The sequence below is a fragment of the Pan troglodytes genome, chromosome 4, assembly GCF_028858775.2.
Source record: "Pan troglodytes isolate AG18354 chromosome 4, NHGRI_mPanTro3-v2.0_pri, whole genome shotgun sequence".
Lineage (NCBI taxonomy): Eukaryota > Metazoa > Chordata > Mammalia > Primates > Hominidae > Pan > Pan troglodytes.
Window position 1 is genome coordinate 170,617,494 of NC_072402.2, and position 22,563 is coordinate 170,640,056.

At 45.5% G+C, this 22,563-nt stretch overlaps 2 protein-coding genes and 1 long non-coding RNA gene across 6 annotated transcripts; 2 read left to right on the forward strand and 1 right to left on the reverse strand.

The window, feature by feature from the left end:
- Positions 1 to 560: 560 nt before the first annotated feature.
- Positions 561 to 4,019, reverse strand: LOC104006643 (uncharacterized). The gene is made up of 3 exons (XR_010157049.1): positions 3,901 to 4,019; positions 2,929 to 3,076; positions 561 to 858 (listed from the first exon to the last, which is right to left on the reverse strand). It is a non-coding gene; the product is annotated as an uncharacterized LOC104006643 (long non-coding RNA).
- Positions 4,020 to 4,496: 477 nt separating this feature from the next.
- RPL26L1 (ribosomal protein L26 like 1) lies at positions 4,497 to 15,513 on the forward strand. 4 transcript variants are annotated; one of them, XM_009450132.2, is made up of 4 exons: positions 4,497 to 4,570; positions 5,625 to 5,801; positions 14,250 to 14,390; positions 15,203 to 15,513. In XM_009450132.2, exons 2-4 carry the CDS (start codon positions 5,634 to 5,636, stop codon positions 15,329 to 15,331), a joined length of 438 nt encoding a protein of 145 aa, XP_009448407.1. In that variant the 5' UTR covers positions 4,497 to 4,570; positions 5,625 to 5,633; the 3' UTR covers positions 15,332 to 15,513. The 4 variants fall into 4 exon arrangements, with proteins under 4 accessions (XP_009448407.1, XP_527121.3, XP_001154101.1 ...); XM_527121.9 differs by lacking the exon at positions 4,497 to 4,570 and adding an exon at positions 4,678 to 5,225; XM_001154101.5 differs by lacking the exon at positions 4,497 to 4,570 and adding an exon at positions 5,181 to 5,271.
- Positions 15,514 to 21,289: 5,776 nt separating this feature from the next.
- Positions 21,290 to 22,276, forward strand: LOC101058953 (inorganic pyrophosphatase-like). Its single transcript, XM_009450134.5, is given in 2 exon segments — positions 21,290 to 22,040; positions 22,043 to 22,276. Coding segments are annotated over 2 exon segments (864 nt in total). The 5' UTR covers positions 21,290 to 21,304; the 3' UTR covers positions 22,171 to 22,276.
- Positions 22,277 to 22,563: the final 287 nt, after the last annotated feature.

Here is a 22,563-nt window from a genome sequence, read left to right on the forward strand (position 1 = left end):
TTACCCCTCCCAACTCAAAATGCTGCTGAATGAGAAGTGAACAAGACAACTGTAAAAGATTTGGGAGGCCGGACGTGATGGTTCACGCCTATAATCCCAGCACCGGGAGGCTGAGGTGAGAGGATTGCTTGAGCCCAAGAGTTTGAGACCAGTCTGGGCAACATGATGAAACCCCGTCTCTATAGAAAAAATACAAAAATTAGTGGGCGTGGTGGCCTGTAGTCCCAGCCACCTGGGAGGCTGCGGTGGGGGCAGGGGCGGCGGGGGGGAAGTGGGGGGAGTGGTGGAGGCTGCAGTGAACCAAGATCTAGCTGCTGCACTCCAGCCTGGGTGACAGAGTGAAACTCTGTCTCAAAAAAGAGAGAAAGAGAGAGGGAGGGAGGGAGAGAGGGAGAGGGAAGGCGGGTGTGGAAAGGGAGAGAGACAGAGAAAGGAACAACTGAAGATTTCTGGTTGCTTTATGTAAGGAAAATGGAGGGGAACACCGATACAGGTTTCTCTGTAAGGTAGAGCCTTAGCCCAGGGTCATTGTCCAATGTGTTTGACATTGGCATACAACATTTAAGGGATGGATGCCATTTTTATTATTTCTCCTTTCAATGAACTTTTCCAATTGTCTAACCAGATGTGGATTCCAGTGGTTTCATGTAAGAGGATTTCTAAATCAGGATTACAGAGCAGAACCCTCCAGGGGTGCGTGACAGGTTGGGAGCTGCGGTGGGTCCAGGCAGAAATGGCTTCCCTGGGAAGGTGCTGCGGAAGAGGCGTCTCTGGAGACGTGCTTCGTGAGGAGAGAAGCTGAAGTGTTGCAAACAACACTGGTTGGGGTGGGTGAAACCTGGGAAGAGGGGGTGAAACCTGGGAAGAAATGGGGTGTGGCACTAGAGTTCATAAATAGTAGCTGTGGTTAGTTTTTTTTTTTTTTTTTTTTTTGAGACGGAGTCATTGCCCAGGCTGATGTGCAATGGCGCGACATCGGCTCACTGCAGCATCTACCTCCCAGATTCAAGCAGTTCTCCTGTTTCAGCCTCCTGAGTAGCTGGGATTACAGGCGCCCACCACCATGCCCAGCTAATTTTTGTATTTTTAGGAGAAACGGGGTTTCACCATATTGGTCAGGCTGGTCTCGAACTCCTGACCTCAGGTGATCCACCTGCCTCAGCCTCCCAAAGTGCTGGGATTACAGGCGTGAGCCACTGCGCCCAGCCTGTGGTTAGTTTTTATTACTATATGTTACAAATAATTTTTAAATTCTTGCCGGAAACAATGTGGCAGGCCACTGGAGGTCTCAATCCCTTCTTAAGAAACTGGTCCTTTATTCCAGAAGGTTCATTAGCTGCTGCGGCAGTTAGATGCAGTGGTCCAGGAACGTGAGTGGGGATGTGTGTGGACAAGAATACTCACTGGAGACCCTTTTTTCTTGCCCTAGCAGTTGTTTCCTGTCAATTATGGAGTGATGAGGTCATGCACTTCATTCTGGCCAGTCATTGATATGATTTGGCATTCTCTGCATGCCAGGCAAGAGTGACTGCTCTTCAGGCCAGATCTTCCTTCGAGATGGATGTTATCTCCTTTTTAGGAAGGAGGAAACAGAGAGACCTCGTAACTTGGCGTGGCCACACAGTGAGTCACGCAGTTAGTAAAGATGGAATTCATACCCAGGTCTGCCTGACTCTGGGATTACGAAGAATTACATGGTTCCACCTCAGTCCCAAGGTCATCTTTGCTGTGCCAAAAGGGAAAACTGGAAATAGGGGTGGTCAGAGCAGGAGGTGCTTTTTTTGGTTTTGTTTTTCCTTTAAAACAACGTGCAGAGAAAATCTAAATTAAACATTCGCAGGGACAGCGTTCTTACAACTTTTTAAATCTTCAAAATGTAATTTTAATTACACAAATAACACAGGCTCATAAGCCCACTGGAGGAAAATTATCAAATACTAAAAAAAGTAAAAGGGGAAAAACGAAAGTCACCCGTAATCCCACTAATCAGAGATGATCATTTAATGATAACATTTTAGCGATGCCTTTTGATAAGCAAAATGGGATCATACTGTTCATATTATTGTATAGCTTAGCCCTCACTTAACAGACATCTTCCTAGATTAATAAATACGGATCGCATTATTATCTTTATGGGCTGCAAGATAAATAATAACCATATTGAGCATCTAATGGTAGATTATGTCCATCCTTTGTTCCCATCTCACTCAGAGCCTCAGTTTTCTCACCTGTAAAAGGGACAATTCATACTGTTATTTAACGGACTAAAATGAGGTAATGCTTGTAAACCTGTTAGCACAATGCCTGACAGTAAATGCTCAGCCCATTAAGAAGAGCCATTATTATTCATCTAATAAATAAATAAATTCCAACATTTATTAAGTTCTTCCTCTGTACCATTGTGCTAAGGGTTCATTTAATCCTGACACCAGGCCGGGTGTGGTGGCTCACATGTGTAATCCCAGCACTTTGGGAGGCTGAGGCAGGTGGATTGCTTGAGGTCATGAGCTCAAGACCAGCCTAACCAACATGGTGAAACCCTGTCTCTACTAAAAATACAAAAATTAGCCAGGCGTGGTGGCATACGCCTGTAGTCCCAGCTACTCAGGAGGCTGAGGCAGGAGAATCACTTGAACCCGGGAGGTGGAGGTTGCAGTGAGCCGAAATTGCGCCACTGCACTCCAGCCTGGGCGACAGAGCGAGACTCTATCTCGAAAAAAAAAAAAAATCCTGACACCAAACCAATGAGGTAGTACTATCATTATTCCCATTTTTCAGATGGGAATAAAGTGAGTGACCAAGAGGCTGAATATCTTCTCCAAAGCCAAAGAACCAGGCAGTGGCAGAGATCCAAACCCAGGCGATTCGGGTGCCAGGGCTCAAGCACTTCCCCATGCAGCCACTGCCTCGAGAAATAAAAAGACTCACCAGACACTTCCTCTGTGCTAGGTGCTTGAGTTCCTGCGCATGTTTCCAGGGGTGGGCATGAGACAAGACAGCCAGTCCCACTACATTGTTAGAATGACAGCCTCCAGCTCTTGTCATCCAGGATATCATTGTGCCTGTTTTAATTTTACTGAAGCACACAGCATGTTAAAAACAAAACAAAACAAAACAAAAAGCCTTCCCTGCTCTGCTTGATCATGGATACTCCTTGATGATCTTGGGTTCTCAAGATCTGTCTTTACATGGCTTTCCTTCACCAGTGAGGCTCTGAACTTCTTGGGAGCACTCCTCCCCAGATCTCTTTAATCAAGACCTGTACCTGGCTCCATGTAGGTACCAAATAAATTGATGAGCAAATGAATGAATGTATGAGTAAATAAGTGGGTGAATGACAATAAATGGATATGTGATAGAGAAATGAGTGAATAAACAGAACCAGTGAGTGAGTGAATGAGTGAATGAATGAACTCCTTGGGGCAGGGCATGGGTTTGACTAACACCTAAGGACTATTCTAAGAAGAACCTCTGACCTTTACTGTGTGTGCACCGTTATGCCAGCGTCTGCTCCTGGGTTGCCGATGGGTAATGACATCCTTTCTTAGGACCGCCCCCCAACCTCCTTATTCTTGGAGCCTGGGCACATGCACAGCTGGGTGGCCCTTCAGCTGATACTGCCTTAACTGCTTTAACTCTGCTTGCTGTGCTGTCCAGGCTTCTGCAAATAGCCCAGGTGTGGCCATCCTCCAGAGGCCTCCAACATTAACTGTGAAGGGCCCGGAATAAAACTTAGAATTAGTAGGCCAGGCGCAGTGGCTCACGCCTGTAATCCCAGTACTTTGGGAGGCCGAGGCGGGAGAATCACCTGAGGTCGGGAGTTCAAGACCAGCCTGACCAACATGGAGAAACCCCGTCTCTACTAAAAATACAAAATTAGCCGGGCGTGGTGGCGCATACCTATAATCCCAGATACTGGGGAGGCTGAGGCAGGAGAATCGCTTGAACTTGGGAGGCGGAGGTTGCGGTGAGCCGAGATGGTGCCACTGCACTCCAGCCCAGGGAACAAGAGCAAAACTCTATCTCAAAAAAAAAAAAAAAAAAAAAAAAAAAATCTAGTATTAGTAAACGCAGGTGTTTAACAATGTCACCACTACATGTCAGGGAACACTGATAAACTAAGAGAGAGCACGGGACCTGCCTGGGTGTGGCTGCTGTACTTGCAAGACATCTTCTTCTCTGAGTTTCAGCACGCCGGCATTTGGCACTACGTTGTCATTCAACATATATGGAATGAATGAACGAAAGGGAGAGTTGGAGTTAATAACACCTTGCATAGAATAAACCCCGTCGGTTCTTAACCTGAAGAGAGTCGAGACCCAGAGCCCTTTTCCCTCCCTGCCGCCACGGTGCCCACGGAGGGGACGTGGTTGATCTCCCTCACAGCTCCGTCGGGACCAGAGACCCGGGGACCTTTTACACCCAGGGTCCGCGCAAAGTGTCGGCCTAGCCAGTGGTCGGGTGGCGCCCGGGCCTCCAGGCAGTCTTCCAGGGGTCGGCGAACGAAACGCGGAGCTCGGGAGCGACCCGGCGGGGCCAGGCACGGGCAGAAGGGCCACGAGGGCCACAGGTGGGCGCGGAGCGGCCGGAGTGGGCGGGGACTGGATGAGAGGGGCGGGGTCTAGGGGAGAGGGGCGGGGCGGCGGCCACAAACCCGCAGGCACGCCGCCGGCCGCCGTTTAGTCCCAGAGATAGAAAAAAGTAGAGGTAGGAGGGCGCGGCGGCTCACGCCTGTAATCCCAGCACTTTGGGAGGCCGAGGCGGGCAGATCATGAGGTCAGGAAATCGAGACCATCCTGGCTAACACGGTGAAACCCCATCTCTACTAAAAATACAAAAAATGAGCCGGGCGTGGTGGCGGGCGCCTGTAGTCCCAGCTACTCGGGAGGCAGAGGCAGGAGAATGGCGTGAACCTGGGAGGCGGAGCTTGCAGTGAGCCGAGATTGCACCACTGCACTCCAGTCTGGGCGACAGAGCGAGACTCCGTCTCAAAAAAAAAAAAAAAAAGAACACCAGTAAGCCTCTACCGCAGGCCCTTGTACTCACTGGCATCGCCCTCCCCGGGCCCCTAGGAATGAGGCGCTGAGATCCCACCCCAAGCCGCTGGGGGCGCCATTCTATTTCGCTCCTACGGAAATGGGGCTTCGATGTCTTTCTGCGCTTGCGCGGCACGGAAACTCACTTCCGGCCCTGCGCACTCAGGGTCTGAGGCATCTAGTAGCCGGGTGAGTGGAGGCTGGAGTTTTCTCGGACAGTGAACCCTACTGCCCCGTGAGACCCTGCCCTATGTGTCGCGGGAACACATGTCACCCCACAGCTCTCTTTGAGTGACCTCCCGACCACCCATTCCTGCCTAACCCTAGCATTCCTTCCTCAGCCTCAAGGTCCCAGTGCCACCCTCTCCCCCACGACCCCTTCAGACGGGCATGCGACCTCCACACTCGTCTCACTTTATGTGATAGTCAGACTAGTCGCATCTCTCTGTCCTCCCTCAGTTGCCTTTTCAGAGGCTACCTCCCCTGTAGAGCCTTTGTTGGGGGATGAGGAGGAGTGTCTTGGGTCGAGAACAGGCCCCTGTAACCCACTGAGCGCCCCTTCATTCCGTCTCTCTCCGCCCTTTGTAGAGGGTCACCATGAAGTTCAATCCCTTCGTTACCTCGGACCGCAGTAAAAACCGCAAACGTCACTTCAATGCCCCCTCACACGTGCGCAGGAAGATCATGTCATCCCCGCTCTCCAAGGAGCTGCGGCAGAAGTACAATGTCCGCTCCATGCCCATCCGCAAGGACGACGAGGTCCAGGTACGTCTCCCTCCGGCGCTAGTGGCGCTCGGACACCTTTGCCTAAGAACGTCATGCGTGGAGCAGTCACAGACTCACATGCCTCAGGACTCTGGAAAGTAGTGTGATCCTTCAGATGTGTTAGGCCAGAGATAGGGTTCAGAGCCACTAGAGAGTGCCTGCGTTGCTTTAGAGCATTTAATTATTTAATAGTAATAGTAAAATTTAATAAAACAGTATGTCAACCAAGCAAAAACCTGCTTTTTTGTTTGTTTTGTAGAGATAGGGTCTTGCTATGTTGCCCAGGCTGGTCTCTGAACTCCTGGCCTCAAGTGATCCTCCCACCTCAGCCTCCCAAAACACTGGGATTACAAGTGTGAGCCACCGTGCCCCGCCAAAAATACTTTTGATTTAACCTTCTGGCTGCTAGTTTGCCAAGTGTTGTTGCCCAGGGTGGCTTGTTGAACCAGACTGTAGGGGAAAGTGCTGCAGTGAGAGTAGTGTTTTAGTATATTTGGGTGTAGTGGGATTGATGGACAGAGATTTGTGGGAGCTGGCCATGTGATAGCATTGGATTTGGCAGGAGAAATGGTAAAGATGCAGCGAGTCACTCTTTCATAATTTCTAAAAGACTGGCCCATGTGAGAACGTACAAGCCCTCTGTTCTCTGTGATTGGAGCTTAGAATGCATGAGAGGAGGGAAGAGAGTTGGATATGAGTGAAATAAGCAGGGGCTAGATTCATTCCTCAAAGGAATATTTATGGAGCACTTACCAGAGATTGTTCTAGGACAAGATTGACAAGGCCCTTGTTCTCATGGAGATCACGTTTTAGAGCAGGGTTTCCTAGCGTCAGCTCTATTGATATCTTGGACTGGATAATTGTTGTGGGGGGTGGGGGGTGGGGGCTGTCCTGTGCATTGTAGAATGTTTAGCAGCGTCCCTGGCCTCTCCCCACTAGATGCCAGTGGCACTCCCTCCCTTCACAGTTGTGACAAGCAAAAATATTTCCAGATATTGCCAAATGCTCCCTGGGGGGCAAAATCAACTCTTCCCAAACTCAGTTAAGAGCTATTGTCTTAGAGAATGAAATAACATAAGGTGATGAGGCTTGGTGTATCATCTGAGACACTGGGACTCTTTGAAAGTTTGGGGATATGTTAAGGAGGAAAAAATGTGGAGTTAAGCCGGGAGTGTGACAGGAAGAGTGGAAAGAGTAGTTCAGAGGTATGATCAGCAGTTTCAACCCCCTCTCTCCTGGATCCTTCCCATCAGACATGTTCTAGAATGGGGGAATTGCAAATACTTATAGGGGATAGGTAGGGATAGAAAATGGCAAACTGGAAAGCTCAAGCCTCACATATAAGATATTAATCATCTACCTTTAGCCCATTGATGCCTGGGGGAAATGCAGGCCCATTGTTAGATTCTTGGATTTTCAAAGAGAGCTGGAAAATTTGGATTCACTTCCCTAGCCCACATTTCCTTCCAGCTACTACACTTTGTTCTCTATTCATAACCAACCTCCTCAAGAGAGCTGTCTACACCTCCTCATCTCCCATTCACTCTTGAATACTCTTCAGTCTGTTCCCTGTCCCCACTACATTATAGAACCTACTTTGGCGTAGATCACTAATAATCCCTTCGTGACTGAATCCAGTGGACACATCTAGCATCTCTTTCTGCTCTGTGTTCTCTACGTAGGTAAAGAATAGGTAATAATCCATTCTTAGAGCTTTAAATGTCTGCTGTGTGCTAACAACTCCCTCTTTTATATCCCAGTCCAGACCACTTTAGACAACCTGTATATCTGACTACCTATAACACAGACCTATAGATCTGACTACCTACTGAACATCTCTATTTAGGTAGCCCATTGACATTTCAAGCTTCTTAAGAGTACTCTTGATCCTAACACTCTCACTGCCTCCAGAAGCCAACTCTACTCCCATCTTCCACATCTCCAGTAAGTGCCATTTATATCTCCCCAGCTGCATATGCCCCTAAACCTTTGTTATCTTTAACAACGCTCCTTAACCCCCTCTTGTAATCTACCATCAAGGCTTGTTGATCCTACCTCCAAAGTAAGTCTTGAACCTATTTCCTGTCCAGTTCAAGGCAGCATTGCAGTTCCCTCTCTTACCTTTGTCCATTTTCCACAGAGTGGTATTATTTGCAAATCAGGTCCTATTTAAAACCTTCAGCAGGCTGGGCATGATGGCTCCCGCCTGTAATCCTGGCAGTTTGGGAGGCCGAGGCGGGTGGATCCCCTGAGCTCAGGAGTTTGAGACCAGCCTGGGAAACATGATGAAACTCCATCTCTACTAAAAATACAAAAAATTAGCCAGGCGTGGTGGTACACACCTGTAATCCCAGCTACTCGGGAGGCTGAAGCATGACAATCGCTTGAACCCGGGAGGCGGAGGTTGCAATGAACCGAGATTGTGCCATTGCACTCCAGCCTGGGTGACAGAGTGAGACTCTGTCTCAAAAACAACAACAACAACAAAAAACGGCCAGGCACAGTGGCTCACGCCTGTAATCCCAGCCCTTTGGGAGGCTGTGGCAGGCAGATCATGAGGTCAGGAGATTGAGACCATCCTGGCTAACACGGTGAAACCCATCTCTACTAAAAATATAAAAAATTAGCCGAGCATGGTGGTGGGCGCCTGTAGTCCCAACTACTTGGGAGGCTGAGGCAGGAGAATGGCGTGAACCCGGGAGGCAGAGCTTCCAATGAGCCAAGATCGCGCCACTGCACTCCAGCCTGGGTGACAGAGTGAGACTCTGTCTCAAAAAAAAAAAAAAAAAAAAAAAATCCTTTGGCAGTTTTATATCTGCCAAAACTGACCTGTGCATTTTACTGTATGTAAATGATGCCTCAGTTAAAAATAAAATGATTTCAAATTGTGTTCATTGCTATGAAGAAAATATAAAGGATGCTATGATGTTGATTAAAGGACCTGGGAAGGCTTCTCTGAGGAACTAATACATTTAAGAGAAGACCTGAGAAATGAGGAGTTAGCCAGGTGCTTACCAATGGTGCCTGATGTGCTTATAAAATCTAAAATCATGGCCAGGCGCGGTGGCTCACGCCTGTAATCCCGACACTTTGGGAGGCTGAGGTGGGTGGATCACCTGAGGTCAGGAGTTCGAGACCAACCTGGCCAACATGGTGAAACCCCGTCTCTACTAGAAATACAAAAATTAGGTGTGGTGGCACACACCTGTAATCCCAAGTACTCAGGAGGCTGAGGCAAGGGAATTGCTTTAACCTAGGAGGTAGAGGTTGCAGTGAGCCAAGATTGCGCCACTGCACTCTAGCCCGGGCAACAGAGTAAAACTTGGTCTCAAAAAAAAAAAAAAAAAAGTCTAAAATCACTGACTGCAAGGCCCTGTATGGGCCAACCCTGGTCTACTTCTCTATCCTCATCTCCTCCTAACCCCCATGTGCTCTACACTTTAACCACACTGGGCTTCTGGGGTCTTTAAATACACCTTGATCTTTTCTCCCGCTGGAATGTTCTCTCTGCCTGGAGTGCTCTTCCTTCTCTCCTTTACATAGGTAACTCCTCATTCTTCGGTTCTTACCTTAAATGTCCGTTCCTCAGAGAAGCCTTCCCAGATCCTTTAACCAATATTATAGCCTAGCATTCTTTATTTTTTCTTCGTAGCAGTAAGCACAATTTGAAATCATTTTATTTTTAACTGAGGCATAATTTACACACAGTAAAATGCACAGGTCAGTTTTCGCAAATGTAAAACCAAATAGCCATTACCCTAATTATGATTAGACCATTAAAAAGACCATTTTTAATCATCCCAGTAAGTTCCTATGTGACTTATTCCAGTTAGTGGTCACGTATTTGTCTATGTACTCATTAACTGCTTACTGGCCATCAGGCTAAGCTCCATGAAACCAGAGAGTTCATCTTGTTTGTTGTCTGACCTCAGTGCAGAGTCTGACACTTAGAGAGGAGAAGGGTCAGTCAATATTTGTTGAATGAATGAAAAAAATTTTTTGACTAGGTAAGATGTAGAAGGTGAGACAGAGAAGGAGGGCAAAGAGGGAGAAGGAGCTGCTGTTAAATATATATATTTTAAATTAGAGACATTTATTTATTTATTTATTTATTTATTATTTATTTAAAAATAGGTATTGCTTTGCTGCCCAGGCTGGTCTCAAACTCCTGGCTTCAAGCAATCCTGCCTTGGCCTCCCAAAGTGCTGGGATTACAGGCATGAGCCACAGTGTCTGGCCTGTTGCCCTTTTTTTTTTTTTTTTTTTCTTTTCTTTTTTTGAGACAGAGTTTCACTCTTGTTGCCCAGGCTGGAGTGCAGTGGCACAATCTCGGCTCACTGCAACCTCTGCCTCCCGGGTTCAAGCCATTCTTCTCCCTCAGCCTCCCAAGTAGCTGAGATTACAGGCACACACCACCATGCCCGGCTAATTTTCATATTTTTAATAGAGACGGGGTTTTACCATGTTGGTCAGTCTGGTCTCAGGTGATCCACCCGCCTCAGCCTCCCCAAGTGCTGGGATTACAGGCGTGAGCCACCACGCCCGGCTGCCTGTTGCCATTTTTTGAATGCCTAAGAGGTATGAATTGTTTCAGCCAAAGGCCATACTGGCTGAACACTTCTCCACCAGGAGAATAAAATAGCCCTGATTGGGTTTGTTAATATTGCCTCCTCTCACAGGATCTTCTGAATCTCACTTACCTTCCTCTTTCTCTGAGTAGGTGATGGTTCCTCCTACTTTACAGAGAAAATTGAAGTTATCAGCCAGGAACTTTCAGAAATCGTGGCTCCACACCTACACGTTTACCTGTAGTTCCACCCCTCTTATTTTCTTTCCCTTCTGTTACAATGAAAGAAGTATCCCAGGCCTGGTGCAGTGGCTCACGCCTGTAATCTCAACACTTTGAGAGGCCAAGACAGGTGGATCGCTTGAGGCCAGGAGTTCGGGACCAGCCTGGCCAACATGGCGAAATTCCGTCTATACTAATAATATAAAGATTAGCTGGGCGTGATGGCACATGCCTGTAATCCCAGCTACAAGGGAGGCTGAGGCAATGAGATATCACTTGAACCCAGAAGGCGGAGGTTGCGGTGAGCCAAGATCACGCCACTGCACTCCAGCATGGGTAACACAGCAAGTCTCTGTCTCAAAAAAAAAAAAAAAAAAAAGAAATATCCCTGTTTCCCTGTTTCTGCCTAAGCCTAATCCATCTGCCACTGGGTGCTGCTCCATTCTTCTCTTGGAGCTTTTTTGGTCCCTTATCTTCTTTCTCTGTAGTTTCTTTTACCCTCTTCCTCCATACTTGTTCCTTCCCATCAGCATTTAAACACAATCATGTTTTCCCTTCTTTAAAAATAAAAAATAAAGAAAAGTTCCCTTAGCTTTCCATCCCCCTCAAACATCTATCCCCTTCTCATCTTCAGAGCCAAGCTCCTTTGGACTGTCTTTTCTCACCTTCACCTTCTCACCTGGTACACTCATCACTTTACTGTAAATGGCCTCCATCCCAGCACTCAGTGAAGGCATTCCAGCCACAGCCACTGGTGATGACCTTGTTGTCAGATCTGTTAAATACCTTATCCTCTGTGTTCTTGACAGTCCCACAGAATTTGACATTCTCTTGGCTGCTGTAACACCACACTTGCATGATTTCCCATTCGCTCTGGCCACATTAATCTCTCACAAGCTCTTCCAAAATGCTGGCTTTTCTCACATGTGTACATTCTGCCCTTTTCTCATACCATCACTCCTTGAGCAACATGAAGCTCCTAATTGCCTCTCTGTGGATGACTCCCACGTCTCTATTGCTGGCCCAGTTGGCATTCCAGCTGTGTCTGAATTCTCTGTTAGAATGTCCCCAGATGCTTCAAATTTAGCATGTTCCAAACTAAACTATTTCCTTCTAAAATACGGGGCTTCCCCTATGTTCTCTGCATCTGGCAATGGCATTTCCATCCACCTGGTTGCCCAAGCCAGACTCTGAGTATCATCCTTCCCTCTTCATCCTCACCTCTCCAGTCTAGTCGACCAGCCGACTTAGTCTTATCCTGTCTCCTGTCTTCCTTTTCACTATGTCCAGAGGTTGTCCACTTCTGTTTTTAAAATTTTTTTAAATTAATTTTTAATTTTATTTTATTTTGAGACAGGATCTCACTCTGTCACCCAGGCTGGAGTACAGTGGTGCAAAAACAGGTTGCTGCAGACTCAACCTCCTGGGTTCAAGTGATCCTCCCACCTCAGCCTCCCGAGTAGCTGGGATCATAGGCGCATGCCACCATGTCTGACTAACTTTTTTTTTTTTTTTTTTTGTAGAGACGGGGTCTTGCTATGTTGCCTCGGCTGGTCTCCAACTCCTGGACTCAAGCAGTCCACCTGCCTGAGCTTCCTAAAGTACCAGGATTACAGCTGTGAGCCTGGCCTAAGATCTTTCTTCAGTCTTGGCCAGGTGCAGTGGCTCACACATGTACTCCCAGCACTTTGGAAGGCCAAGGTGGGTGGATCTCTTGAGCTCAGGTGTTTGAGACCAGCCTGGGCAGCATGGTGAAACCCCGTCTCTTAAAAAAAGTGTGTATGTGTGTATTTCTTCAGTCTTGATGGTAGTTAACAAGACTTCTTCCAGGTGTGTCCCGAGAGTCTCTGGTCATGTAGTCTGTGGTAGATTTTTCACTGAGATATGATTGTCCTCTTCAACCTAAAAATCGCCTTGGAAAATAAGCCGAACAAGCTATACGTAGACATTTTAGGAGTATTGTGGTTCTCTAGTTCTTTATATGTGGTATTTCCTCTATGCTTATTAATCAGAGTCACATCATACCTGGCGTTTTTTTTTTTTTTTTTTTGAGGCAGTGTCTTGCTCTGTCACCAGGCTGGAGTGCAGTGGCACCATCTCAGCTCACTGCAACCTCCGCCTTCCAGGTTCAAGTGATTCTCCTGCCTCAGCCCCCCGAGTAGCTGGGTCTACAGGCGCCCACCACCACGCCCAGCTAATTTTTGTATTTTTAGTAGAGACAGGGTTTCACCATGTTGGCCTGGATGATCTCGATCTCTTGACCTCATGATCCACTCGCTTTGGCCTCCCAAAGTGCTGGGATTACAGGTGTGAACCACCGCGCCCGGCCCCCATGCATGGTGTTTAATAAGCTCTTGTGGCTGGACATGGTGGCTTACACCTGTAATCCCAGCACTTTGGGAGGCCGAGGCAGGCAGATCACTTGAGGTCAGGAGTTCGAGACCAGCCTGGCCAATATGGCGAAACCTGGTCTCTACTAAAAATACAAAAATTAGCCAGGCCTGCTGGTGCGTGCCTATAATCCCAGCTACTTGGGAGGCTGAGGCAGGAGAATCACTTGAACCTGGGAGGTGGAGGTTGCAGTGAGCCAAGATCATGCCAGTGCCCTCCAGCCTGGGGGAACAGAGCAAGACTCCGTGTCAAAAATAAATAAATAAATAAATAAATAAATAAATAAATAAGCTCTTGCTTTCAAGGAAACCCTAATCTAGTTGGTTTTTGAATAGAGTAGATTTTTAGTACAGTAAAACAGTCTGTGAGATTTAAAATTTTTTTCTGACTTTAAAATATTTGTATTAAATGTAGAAATGTTGAAATTTAGAAGAATATAAATCTAAAAATCAGTCATCTGTAATCCTGCTTCCTGCCTAATGGCAGCTGTTACCAATATTTATATATATATTTTATCCCACTGTGTCATGCTATATATATGAAATATGTGTGTGTATATACATATATACACATATATATGTATATGTATACATATATGTATATATTACATATAAGTGCATATATGTATGTATGACATATATGTATATATTACATAAGTACATATGTGTATATGATACATGTATGTATATATGACATATAAATACATATGCATATATGCACATATGTAATATATATTTTATATATATATATACACACACGCACATACACTCATATAGTTTGAGTATCTCAAATTCAGAATGCTCCAAAATCTGAAACTTTGTCAACGTGATGGTCAAAGGAAGTGTTCTTTGGAGCTTTTGGGATTTCAGATTTCCAGATTTGGGATGCTTAGCTAGTAATGCAGATATTCCAAAATCCCAAAAACCCTAAATCCAAAACACTTCTGGTCTCAAGCATTTCGAATAAGGGATACTTGACATATATATGTATATATATATAGTTCAGAGTATATTCTATATGTAGTTTTGTATTCTCCTTTTTCCTCTAAAGCTCATATCACACATTTCTGTGGGATCCAGGTAAAAAATCTCCACCCAACCATAGCACAACACAGATTTATATCAGAAAAGTAGCTAATTTTTGACTGCCAAGATTAAGCTGCTTTTGACAAAGTTATGTGTTTAGCCCATGTGTTCCTGATGGTTAGCTTCCTCGTTATGATCATGCACTACAAATGGAGGGGGATTCTCTTTTGTATTTTCTCTTAGGTAGTTCGAGGACACTACAAAGGTCAGCAAATTGGCAAGGTAGTCCAGGTGTACAGAAAGAAATATGTCATCTACATCGAGCGGGTGCAGCGTGAGAAGGCCAACGGCACAACCGTCCACGTGGGCATTCACCCGAGCAAGGTATGGTCAAGGACTGAGTGGCAATAGCAGCCATGGAGTGTGTCAATACTGTTAAAAGTTATTGGTGTTTTGGTACTCCCTGCACAGGTGTCTGAGGCAGGCCAGGTGGACGTGATTGATTCAGTAGCTTTGTGATATCATCAAGGATCCAGATTTTTCTTCTCTTCTCTTTTCTATTTTGCCTTTCTTGGTGATGGCTGTGTCTTTTTTTTTTTTTTTTTTTTTTGAGACGGATGCTCGCTCTGTCACCAGGCTGGAGTGCTGTGGTGCGATCTTGGCTCACTGCAACCTCCACCTCCTGGGTTCAAGCGATTCTCCTGCCTCAGCCTCCCAAGTAGCTGGGACTACAGGCACACACCACCACGCCCAGCTAATTTTTATATTTTTAATAGAGATGGGGTTTCACCATGTTGGCCAGGATGGTCTCGATCTCCTGACCTCATGATCCGCCCGCCTCAGCCTTCCAAAGTGCTGGGATTACAGGTGTGAGCCATCATGCCCGGCCAATGGCTGTGTCTTTAAGCTGGTTGCAAGAGGCTTCCAAGTGTTCCAGGCATCACTTCCCCTACCACATAATATTCAGAGGAATAAGAGAAAATATATCTTCCTGTAGCCCTCATGCCTACCTAGTGGAACATGCTATTTCTCCTTTGTGTTCCTATTTTGTATTGTGTTACAGGGTCTGTTTTCCTTCCAGAGTTTCAGTTCCTTAAAAGCTGAATGGCTGAGGTCTTACTTAACTTATGATGTCTATATTGCTCAATAGCTGGTGGGGATGCAGAAATAAAGATCTGTTTTCTCACTCCCAACAGGTGGTTATCACCAGGCTAAAACTGGACAAGGATCGGAAAAAAATTCTTGAACGCAAAGCCAAGTCTCGACAAGTTGGAAAAGAGAAAGGCAAATATAAAGAAGAACTTATTGAGAAAATGCAGGAATAAATAGAACCTGTTGTGCAACCACGGTTTAACCGGAGATTTCGAGGCTAGTGTGTGTTTCTTTCGAACTTTTCGGAATGTCTCTGGAACATTTCATTTCCTGTTTTGTTACCTGTGGCTCTGTAAATCTACTTTTGCAATTTTAATTAATAATTTTATGAATAAAAATGGGAAATGCTTCCTAATTCCACATAGTATTTGCATTGTTTTATAAATAAATTCCACTTACTATCAATTCCCCTTTGCCAGTCTTTTCCTATTTAATGTGTGGAACAGCAAAATCGCAAGGGTAGGGTTAAATGGCCCTCCTCTTGCCTGGACTCTTGTGCTGATGAAGTAGAAAGGGCAGGGCTCTAGTCCTATATAGACAGGCCTCATCATCTTGTCCAGGCTGGTCCTGAACTCCTAGGCTCAAATGATCCTTCTGCCTTGGCCTCTCAAAGTGTTGGAATTACAGGCGTGAGCCGCCATGCTCTGGTCCTTGACACAGGGATTTGCCCCACTCAGTAGCAGTCGTAATGTGCACTGTCACATCTCACGCCTGACAGATTGCTCTCTGGCCTCCTGACTTGTGCTTCCCCAGCTTTCTCTCCAAGTGCCAACCAAACCAAATCATGTGCAGCTCCCTGACCAGGCTTATCTTCCCAAAGTTTTGACTTTGCAATTGCCATTTTCATGTGACTAAAAAGCCCCTTTTCCTCTGGAACTAACTTGAGAAACTGGCAGCCTACAGGAAAGATTTAACTGAGATACTGTTTTTCACTATATTTTATAGTTTTAAAAAATTTCCAACATTTAAAATGTGGGAGACTCCACAGAGAATCACCTGCTTCACCTGGCTCCACGGGGCTCTCCCTGTTTTGCAGTGTTAAGTGCAGCCAAGGGCTTGGCGGTTCCCTATCCCACCTGCTCTGCTCCCATACGCTTCTTGCCTGGCCTCCACTGGCCTCCGCATTAGACTCCTGGTCTAACTTTCAAGCAACTAAATCTTCAAGATTTAGTTCCTTTGGCCAGGCACAGTGACTCATGCCTGTAATCTCAGAACTTTGGGACACTCGTGGGAGGATGGCTTGAGCCCAGGAGTGTAAGACCAGCCTGGTTAACTACTGAGACCCCACCACTACAAAAAAAAAATTAATTAATTTTTTTAATTAGAAAAAAAGATTTAGTTCCTTTGAGAGGTATGTAGTGAATAAAAATTTTTAGAAAATGTATCTCCAGGGCCACATCCAAAATCCTCTGTCCCTATGGGGGAAAAAAAAAACTTTTTTTGAGATGGAGTCTCCATCTTGCTTAGGCTGGAGTGCGGTGGCGCTATCTCAGCTCACTGCAACCTCCACCTCCCGGGTTCAAGTGAACCTCCTGCCTCAGCCTCTCAAGTAGCTGGGATTACAGGCCTGCGCCACCACGGGGATTCCCCATGTTGGCCAGGTTGGTCTTGAACTCCTGACCTCAAGTGATCCGCCCGCCTCAGCCTCCCAAAGTGCTGCAATTAACAGGCATGAGCCACTGCACCTGTCCTAAAAAAAAAACACAAAAAAAATTTTTTTAAAGAGAGGGTCTTGTTCTGTCACCCAGGTTGGAGTGCAGTGGTGTGATCTCAGCTCACTGCAGCCTTGACAGCCCAGGCTCAAGTGATCCTCCCACCTCAGCCTCCCAAGTAGCTGGGATTACAGGCATGTGCCACCACACCCAGCTAATATTTAAATTTTTTTGTAGAGATGGGAGTCTCAGTATGTTACCCGGGCTGGTCTCAAATTCCTGGCCTCAAGCGATTCTCCTGCCTTGGCCTCCCGAAGTGCTGGAATTAGACATGAGCCACCATGACTAGCCTAAAAAATAATAATGTATTGATTAAAATGTATCAAACAGCCTTTTATGACTTTCTAGTAATGGTTTATCTGACACACTGGAATTTCTTAATAAATGTTAATTGAATCAGTGTTGTTTCCCATTTTGACTGATGAAGAAAACAAACTTAGGTTAACTGTCCAAATCACAGCATAAGAAATGAAGCCAAGATTTGAACCTGAGCCTGACTGCATCAAAAGGCCATTCACTTCCCACATTAGCCACTTATCTTTAGTCTTCCTTCCTTCACTCTTGTCAGCCTTTCACTGGAGTCTGATAAGAGACTGGATATTTATGTGGAACAGACAAGAACCTATGTGTTTGCAGCCAGTAGTGCTACTTAGGAAAGCATTATCACCAACTGTCCAGGTCTAATCCTAGCTTTGCCACTGGGCAGTCATCAGCCTTTGAGCAAGTTACTCATCTCTGGACTTCTAAACAGATGATAATACCTGCTCTGCCTTCCTATCTCATCAAAAATGCAAAGATAAAATGGCAAGATCAGATGGGCCGTTTCTGAGTACTCCTTGAAAGCTATTAGTATACAAATGTTAATTTCACTATCATTGTTCAGTTTATTTATATGTCCAATTCTGACATTCACTCTGCACTCAAAGAGGCAGTTATTTTTCAGAAAAGAAATCAGTGAGTTTGGCAGGGCGCAGTCGCTCACACCTGTAATCCCAGCACTTTGGGAGGCCAAGGTGGGTGGATCACTTGAGCTCAGTAGTTCGAGACCAGCCTGGCCAACATGGTGAAACCCCGTCTCTACTGAAAATACAAAAATTAGCTGGGTATGGTGGCACACACCTGAATCCCAGCTACTTAGGAGGCTGAGGCACGAGAATCGCTTGAACCTGGGAGGCGGAGGTTGCAGTGAGCCAAGATTGCGCCACTGCACTGTAGCCTGGGAGACAGAGCGAGACTGCATCTCAAAAAAAAAAAAAAAATCAGTGAGTTCAAAAACCACAAAACTCAAGATGTGTTCTCTGACTTGGCATTGATACACTGAACTCACTGATACAAGGTAGACAGATACTGTCCTATCCCTGGAGTCAGACAGATTTGGGTTCAAATCCTGCTCTTGTTCTTGGGAGGTCATTTTTCTGATTCTCTGTTTTTCTATTTATGTGAAAAGCTGCCAGACAGTGGCTCACACTTGTAATCCCAGCACTTTGGGAGCCCGAGGTGGAAGGATCGCTAGAGCCCAGGAGTTTCAGACCAGCCTGCGTAACATAGTGAGACCCCATATGGACAAAATAATTTAAAAACTAGCCAGGTGTGGTGGCCCATGCCTGTAGTCCCAGCTACCCAGGAGGCTGAGGTGGGGAGGATTGTTTGAACTGAGAAGGTCAAGATTTCAGTGAGCCACGATGACATTGCACTCCAGCCCGGGCAACAGAGCGGAACCCTGCCTCAAAAATAACAAATAAAACAGAGTAGGTGCCCACCATACAGCAGCTGTATAATCATTAACATGCTGAGCTATGTATCTAATGAGTATAGTGAGTAGGTTAACTAGTAAATTCTGAAATTTATATCTTCTAATTTGATTCTCGTCTTTGTTCTCAACCAATACATATTTTAGGACTCTAAGAGTTGCATGAAAGTCAGATTTCATACTAAACTCACAGCTCCTTACTCTATAGTCTGTTACCTGGTCTGAGCTCCAGGCTCCAGCCATTACTTTCATTAGTAAATTTAAGTTATATCATCTAGGAATCAGACTTGGCTTGTTTTCAGCAACTTATTCCAAGAAAAATGACCAATAAGAGCTTTGAGAGCTGCAATCCCCCTGTAGGTATCCAAATCATACCACACTGCTTATACTAAGCCAGGTTGATAATAATAATGCATGATCAAGAGCAGGAACTAGGCCTAAAGTTGAGTTCTAATCTTAGCTCTGTCATTTCCTAGCTGTGTGACCTTGGGCAAACTGCTTAACCTCTCTGGGCCTCAGGTTTGTCATTTATAAAACGGAGATAAAATTAGTACTTACTTCATAGAGTTGTCAGACTTATTACTTGAGATACTGTGTGTAAAGCACAGAGTGCTCAGGAAGTTTTAGCTATTGTCTTAAAGGAGATTGGCAATGGAGTTCGTTCACAGGAACACAGAGAAAAGTTTTTCTCCAGGGAGTTGAGACAAATACTGATTCTTGAAAAAAGGGAAGGGTTTAAGGGCAACAGTGATGTGTTTGGGCTGCTGCAGGAAATGAGGATTGGAGAATGCCAGATGGGTGGGCCTGCCTATCAAAGTTCAGGCCATGGGGTATTAGCTTGTTTTCTGGAATGAATGAATTATACAGTTTTCTACTGACCTTTTCATCACATTTGCGGATGTCCATTCCCTTGAGTGGTTCCCTTCTGCTATTCTGGGAAGATGCCAAACTTTTAAACTTCAGATAACTGCTTTTGAATGTCTGCTTTCACATTGCATAGGCATGAGATGTTCAGCCACATAATTTTTTTTTTTTTCAGACAAGGTTTTGCTGTGTCGCCTAGGCTGGAGAGCAGTGGCATGGTTTCAGCTCACTGCAACCTCTGCCTCCCAGGCTCAAGCGATCCTCCCACCTCAGCCTCCCAAAACTGGGACTATACAGGCACATGCTACCACTGCCAGCTAATTTTTGTGGTTTTTGTAAAGACGAGTTTTCGCCATGTTACCCAGGATGGTCTTCAACTCCTAGGCTCAAGCAATTCACTTGCCTCGGCCTCCCAAAGTGCTCGGATTACAGGCATGAACCACCGCACCCAGAAGCCACAGGACTTTTGACGTGAGTTGGATGAGCAAGTAATTGAATCTTCCAGGAACCAGACAGAACCCAACTAACCACGAGTCCACCATTCTCTGCTGCTGCTGCAGACTTTGAGCAGTTCCTATCTGACAGTTTACCAGAGTCTTGTTCATTGTCCTTTTAAACTGGTATTTTTTAATTAGCTAAGTAGTGCTTATATATGGTACAAAATTAAAAGGTAAAACAAAAAAGTAGATGGTGAAAAGTATGTTTCTTTGTTACCTTGAGTCTCAGTCACTCTGGTTCTCTCCAGAGGCACTGTTTCCAGTTTCTTTTGTATCCTTCCAAACACAGTATTTATTATATTCATATACAATTGAATGTTTATTGAAAGTTTGATCCATGAGAAAGTCCTCATGAGAAAAGCAGGCCATCCAAATTTAAACAGCTATATAAGGTTGATTTATTATCTGAACACCATAATTACAAAAACATGCACAGATATGAGAATGTTCTTTGACCATCAGAAATAATTGGCCGGGTGCGGCAGCTCACACCTGTAATCCCAGCACTTTGGGAGACCGAGGCAGGAGGATCATGAGGTCAGGAGATCAAGACCATCCTGGCTAACACGGTGAAACCCCATCTCTACTAAAAAAAAAAAAAGTACAAAAAATTAGTCGGGCGTGGTGGCGGGCGCCTGTAGTCCCAGCTATTCAGGAGGCTGAGGCAGGAGAATGGCGTGAACCCGGGAAGCGGAGCTTGCGGTGAGCCGAGATCACACCACTGCACTCCAGCCTGGGTGACACAGCGAGACTCTGTCTTAAAAAAAAAAAAGAGGCCAGGCGCAGTGGCTCACGCCTGTAATCCCAGCACTCTGGGAGGCCGAGGTGGGTGGATCACGAGGTCAGGAGATTGAGACCATCCTGGCTAACATGGTGAAACCCCGTCTCTACTAAAAATACAAAAAAAAATTAGCTGGGGATGGTGGTGGGTGCCTGTAGTCCCAGCTACTCGGGAGGCTGAGGCAGGAGAATGGCATGAACCTGGGAGGCGGAGCTTGCAGTGAGCCAAGAGTGCACCACTGCACTCCAGCCTGGGCGACAGACCGAGACTCCGTCTCAAAAAAAAAAAAAAAAAACCCGAAAAAAAAACAACACTAAATCAACCACTTTCCAATTTATTCTTGGCAAGAGGGTGGCTAGTTCTAGAATAGGCTTTTAAAGGTCTCATCTTATGCAGCAGATGATGTCTGAATCTTGTGAAGTTGTGTGTAATTTAGGATTCTTTCCATGCCGACTTATTTCTTGAAATAGGAGAGGCTGTCAGTCGGCGCCACATGTGGGCTGGTGGCTCTGTGGCAGTGGTGGCGGCTGGACTCCGGCACCATGAGCGGCTTCAGCACTGAGGAGCACGCCACGCCCTTCTCCCTGGAGTACCGAGTCTTCCTCAAAAATGAGAAAGGACAATATATCTCTCCATTTCACGATATTCCAGTTTATGCAGATAAGGATGTGTTCCACAGGGTAGTTGAAGTTCCACGGTGGTCTAATGCAAAAATGGAGGTTGCTACAAAGGACCCTTTAAACCCCATTAAACAAGATGTGAAAAAAAGAAAACTTCGCTATGTTGCAAATTTGTTCCCGTATAAAGGATATATCTGGAACTATGGTGCCATCCCTCAGACTTGGGAAGACCCAGGGCACAATGATAAACATACTGGCTGTTGTGGTGACAATGACCCAACTGATGTGTGTGAAATTGGAAGCAAGGTATGTGCAAGAGGTGAAATAATTGGTGTGAAAGTTCTAGGCATACTGGCTATGACTGAGGAAGGGGAAACCGACTGGAAAGTCATTGCCATTAATATGGATGATCCTGATGCAGCCAATTATAATGATATCAATGATGTCAAACGGCTGAAACCCAGCTACTTAGAGGCTACTGTGGACTGGTTTAGAAGGTATAAGTTTCCTGATGGAAAACCAGAAAATGAGTTTGCTTTTAATGCAGAATTTAAAGATAAGGACTTTGCAATTGATATTATTAAAAGCACTCATGACCACTGGAAAGCATTAGTGACTAAGAAAACGAATGGAAAAGGAATCAGTTGCATGAACACAACTGTGAGAGCCCGTTCAAGTGTGATCCTGATGCTGCCAGAGCCATTGTGGATGCTTTACCACCACCCTGTGAATCTGCCTGCACGGTACCAACAGACGTGGATACGTGGTTCCATCACCAGAAAAACTAATGAGATTTCTCTGGAATACAAGCTGATATTGCTGCATCGTGTTCATCTGAATGTATTAGATGTAAAAGTAGTAGCTTTTCAAAGCTTTAAATGTGTAGAACTCATCTAAGTAAATTCTGCTGTGACCAATCCAATGTACTCAGAACGTTACCCATCTAAAGCATTTTTCATATCTCAACTAAGATAACTTTCAGCACATGCTTAAATATCAAGGCAGTTGTCATTTGGAAGTCACTTGTGAATAGATGTGCAAGGGGAGCACATATTGGATGTATATGTTACCATATGTTAGGAAATAAAATTATTTTGCTGAAAAAAAAAAGAAATAGGAGAGGCAACATGGCTTAGTGGAAAGAACAGGAGCTACGAAGAGCCGTGTTCAGATCCAAGCTC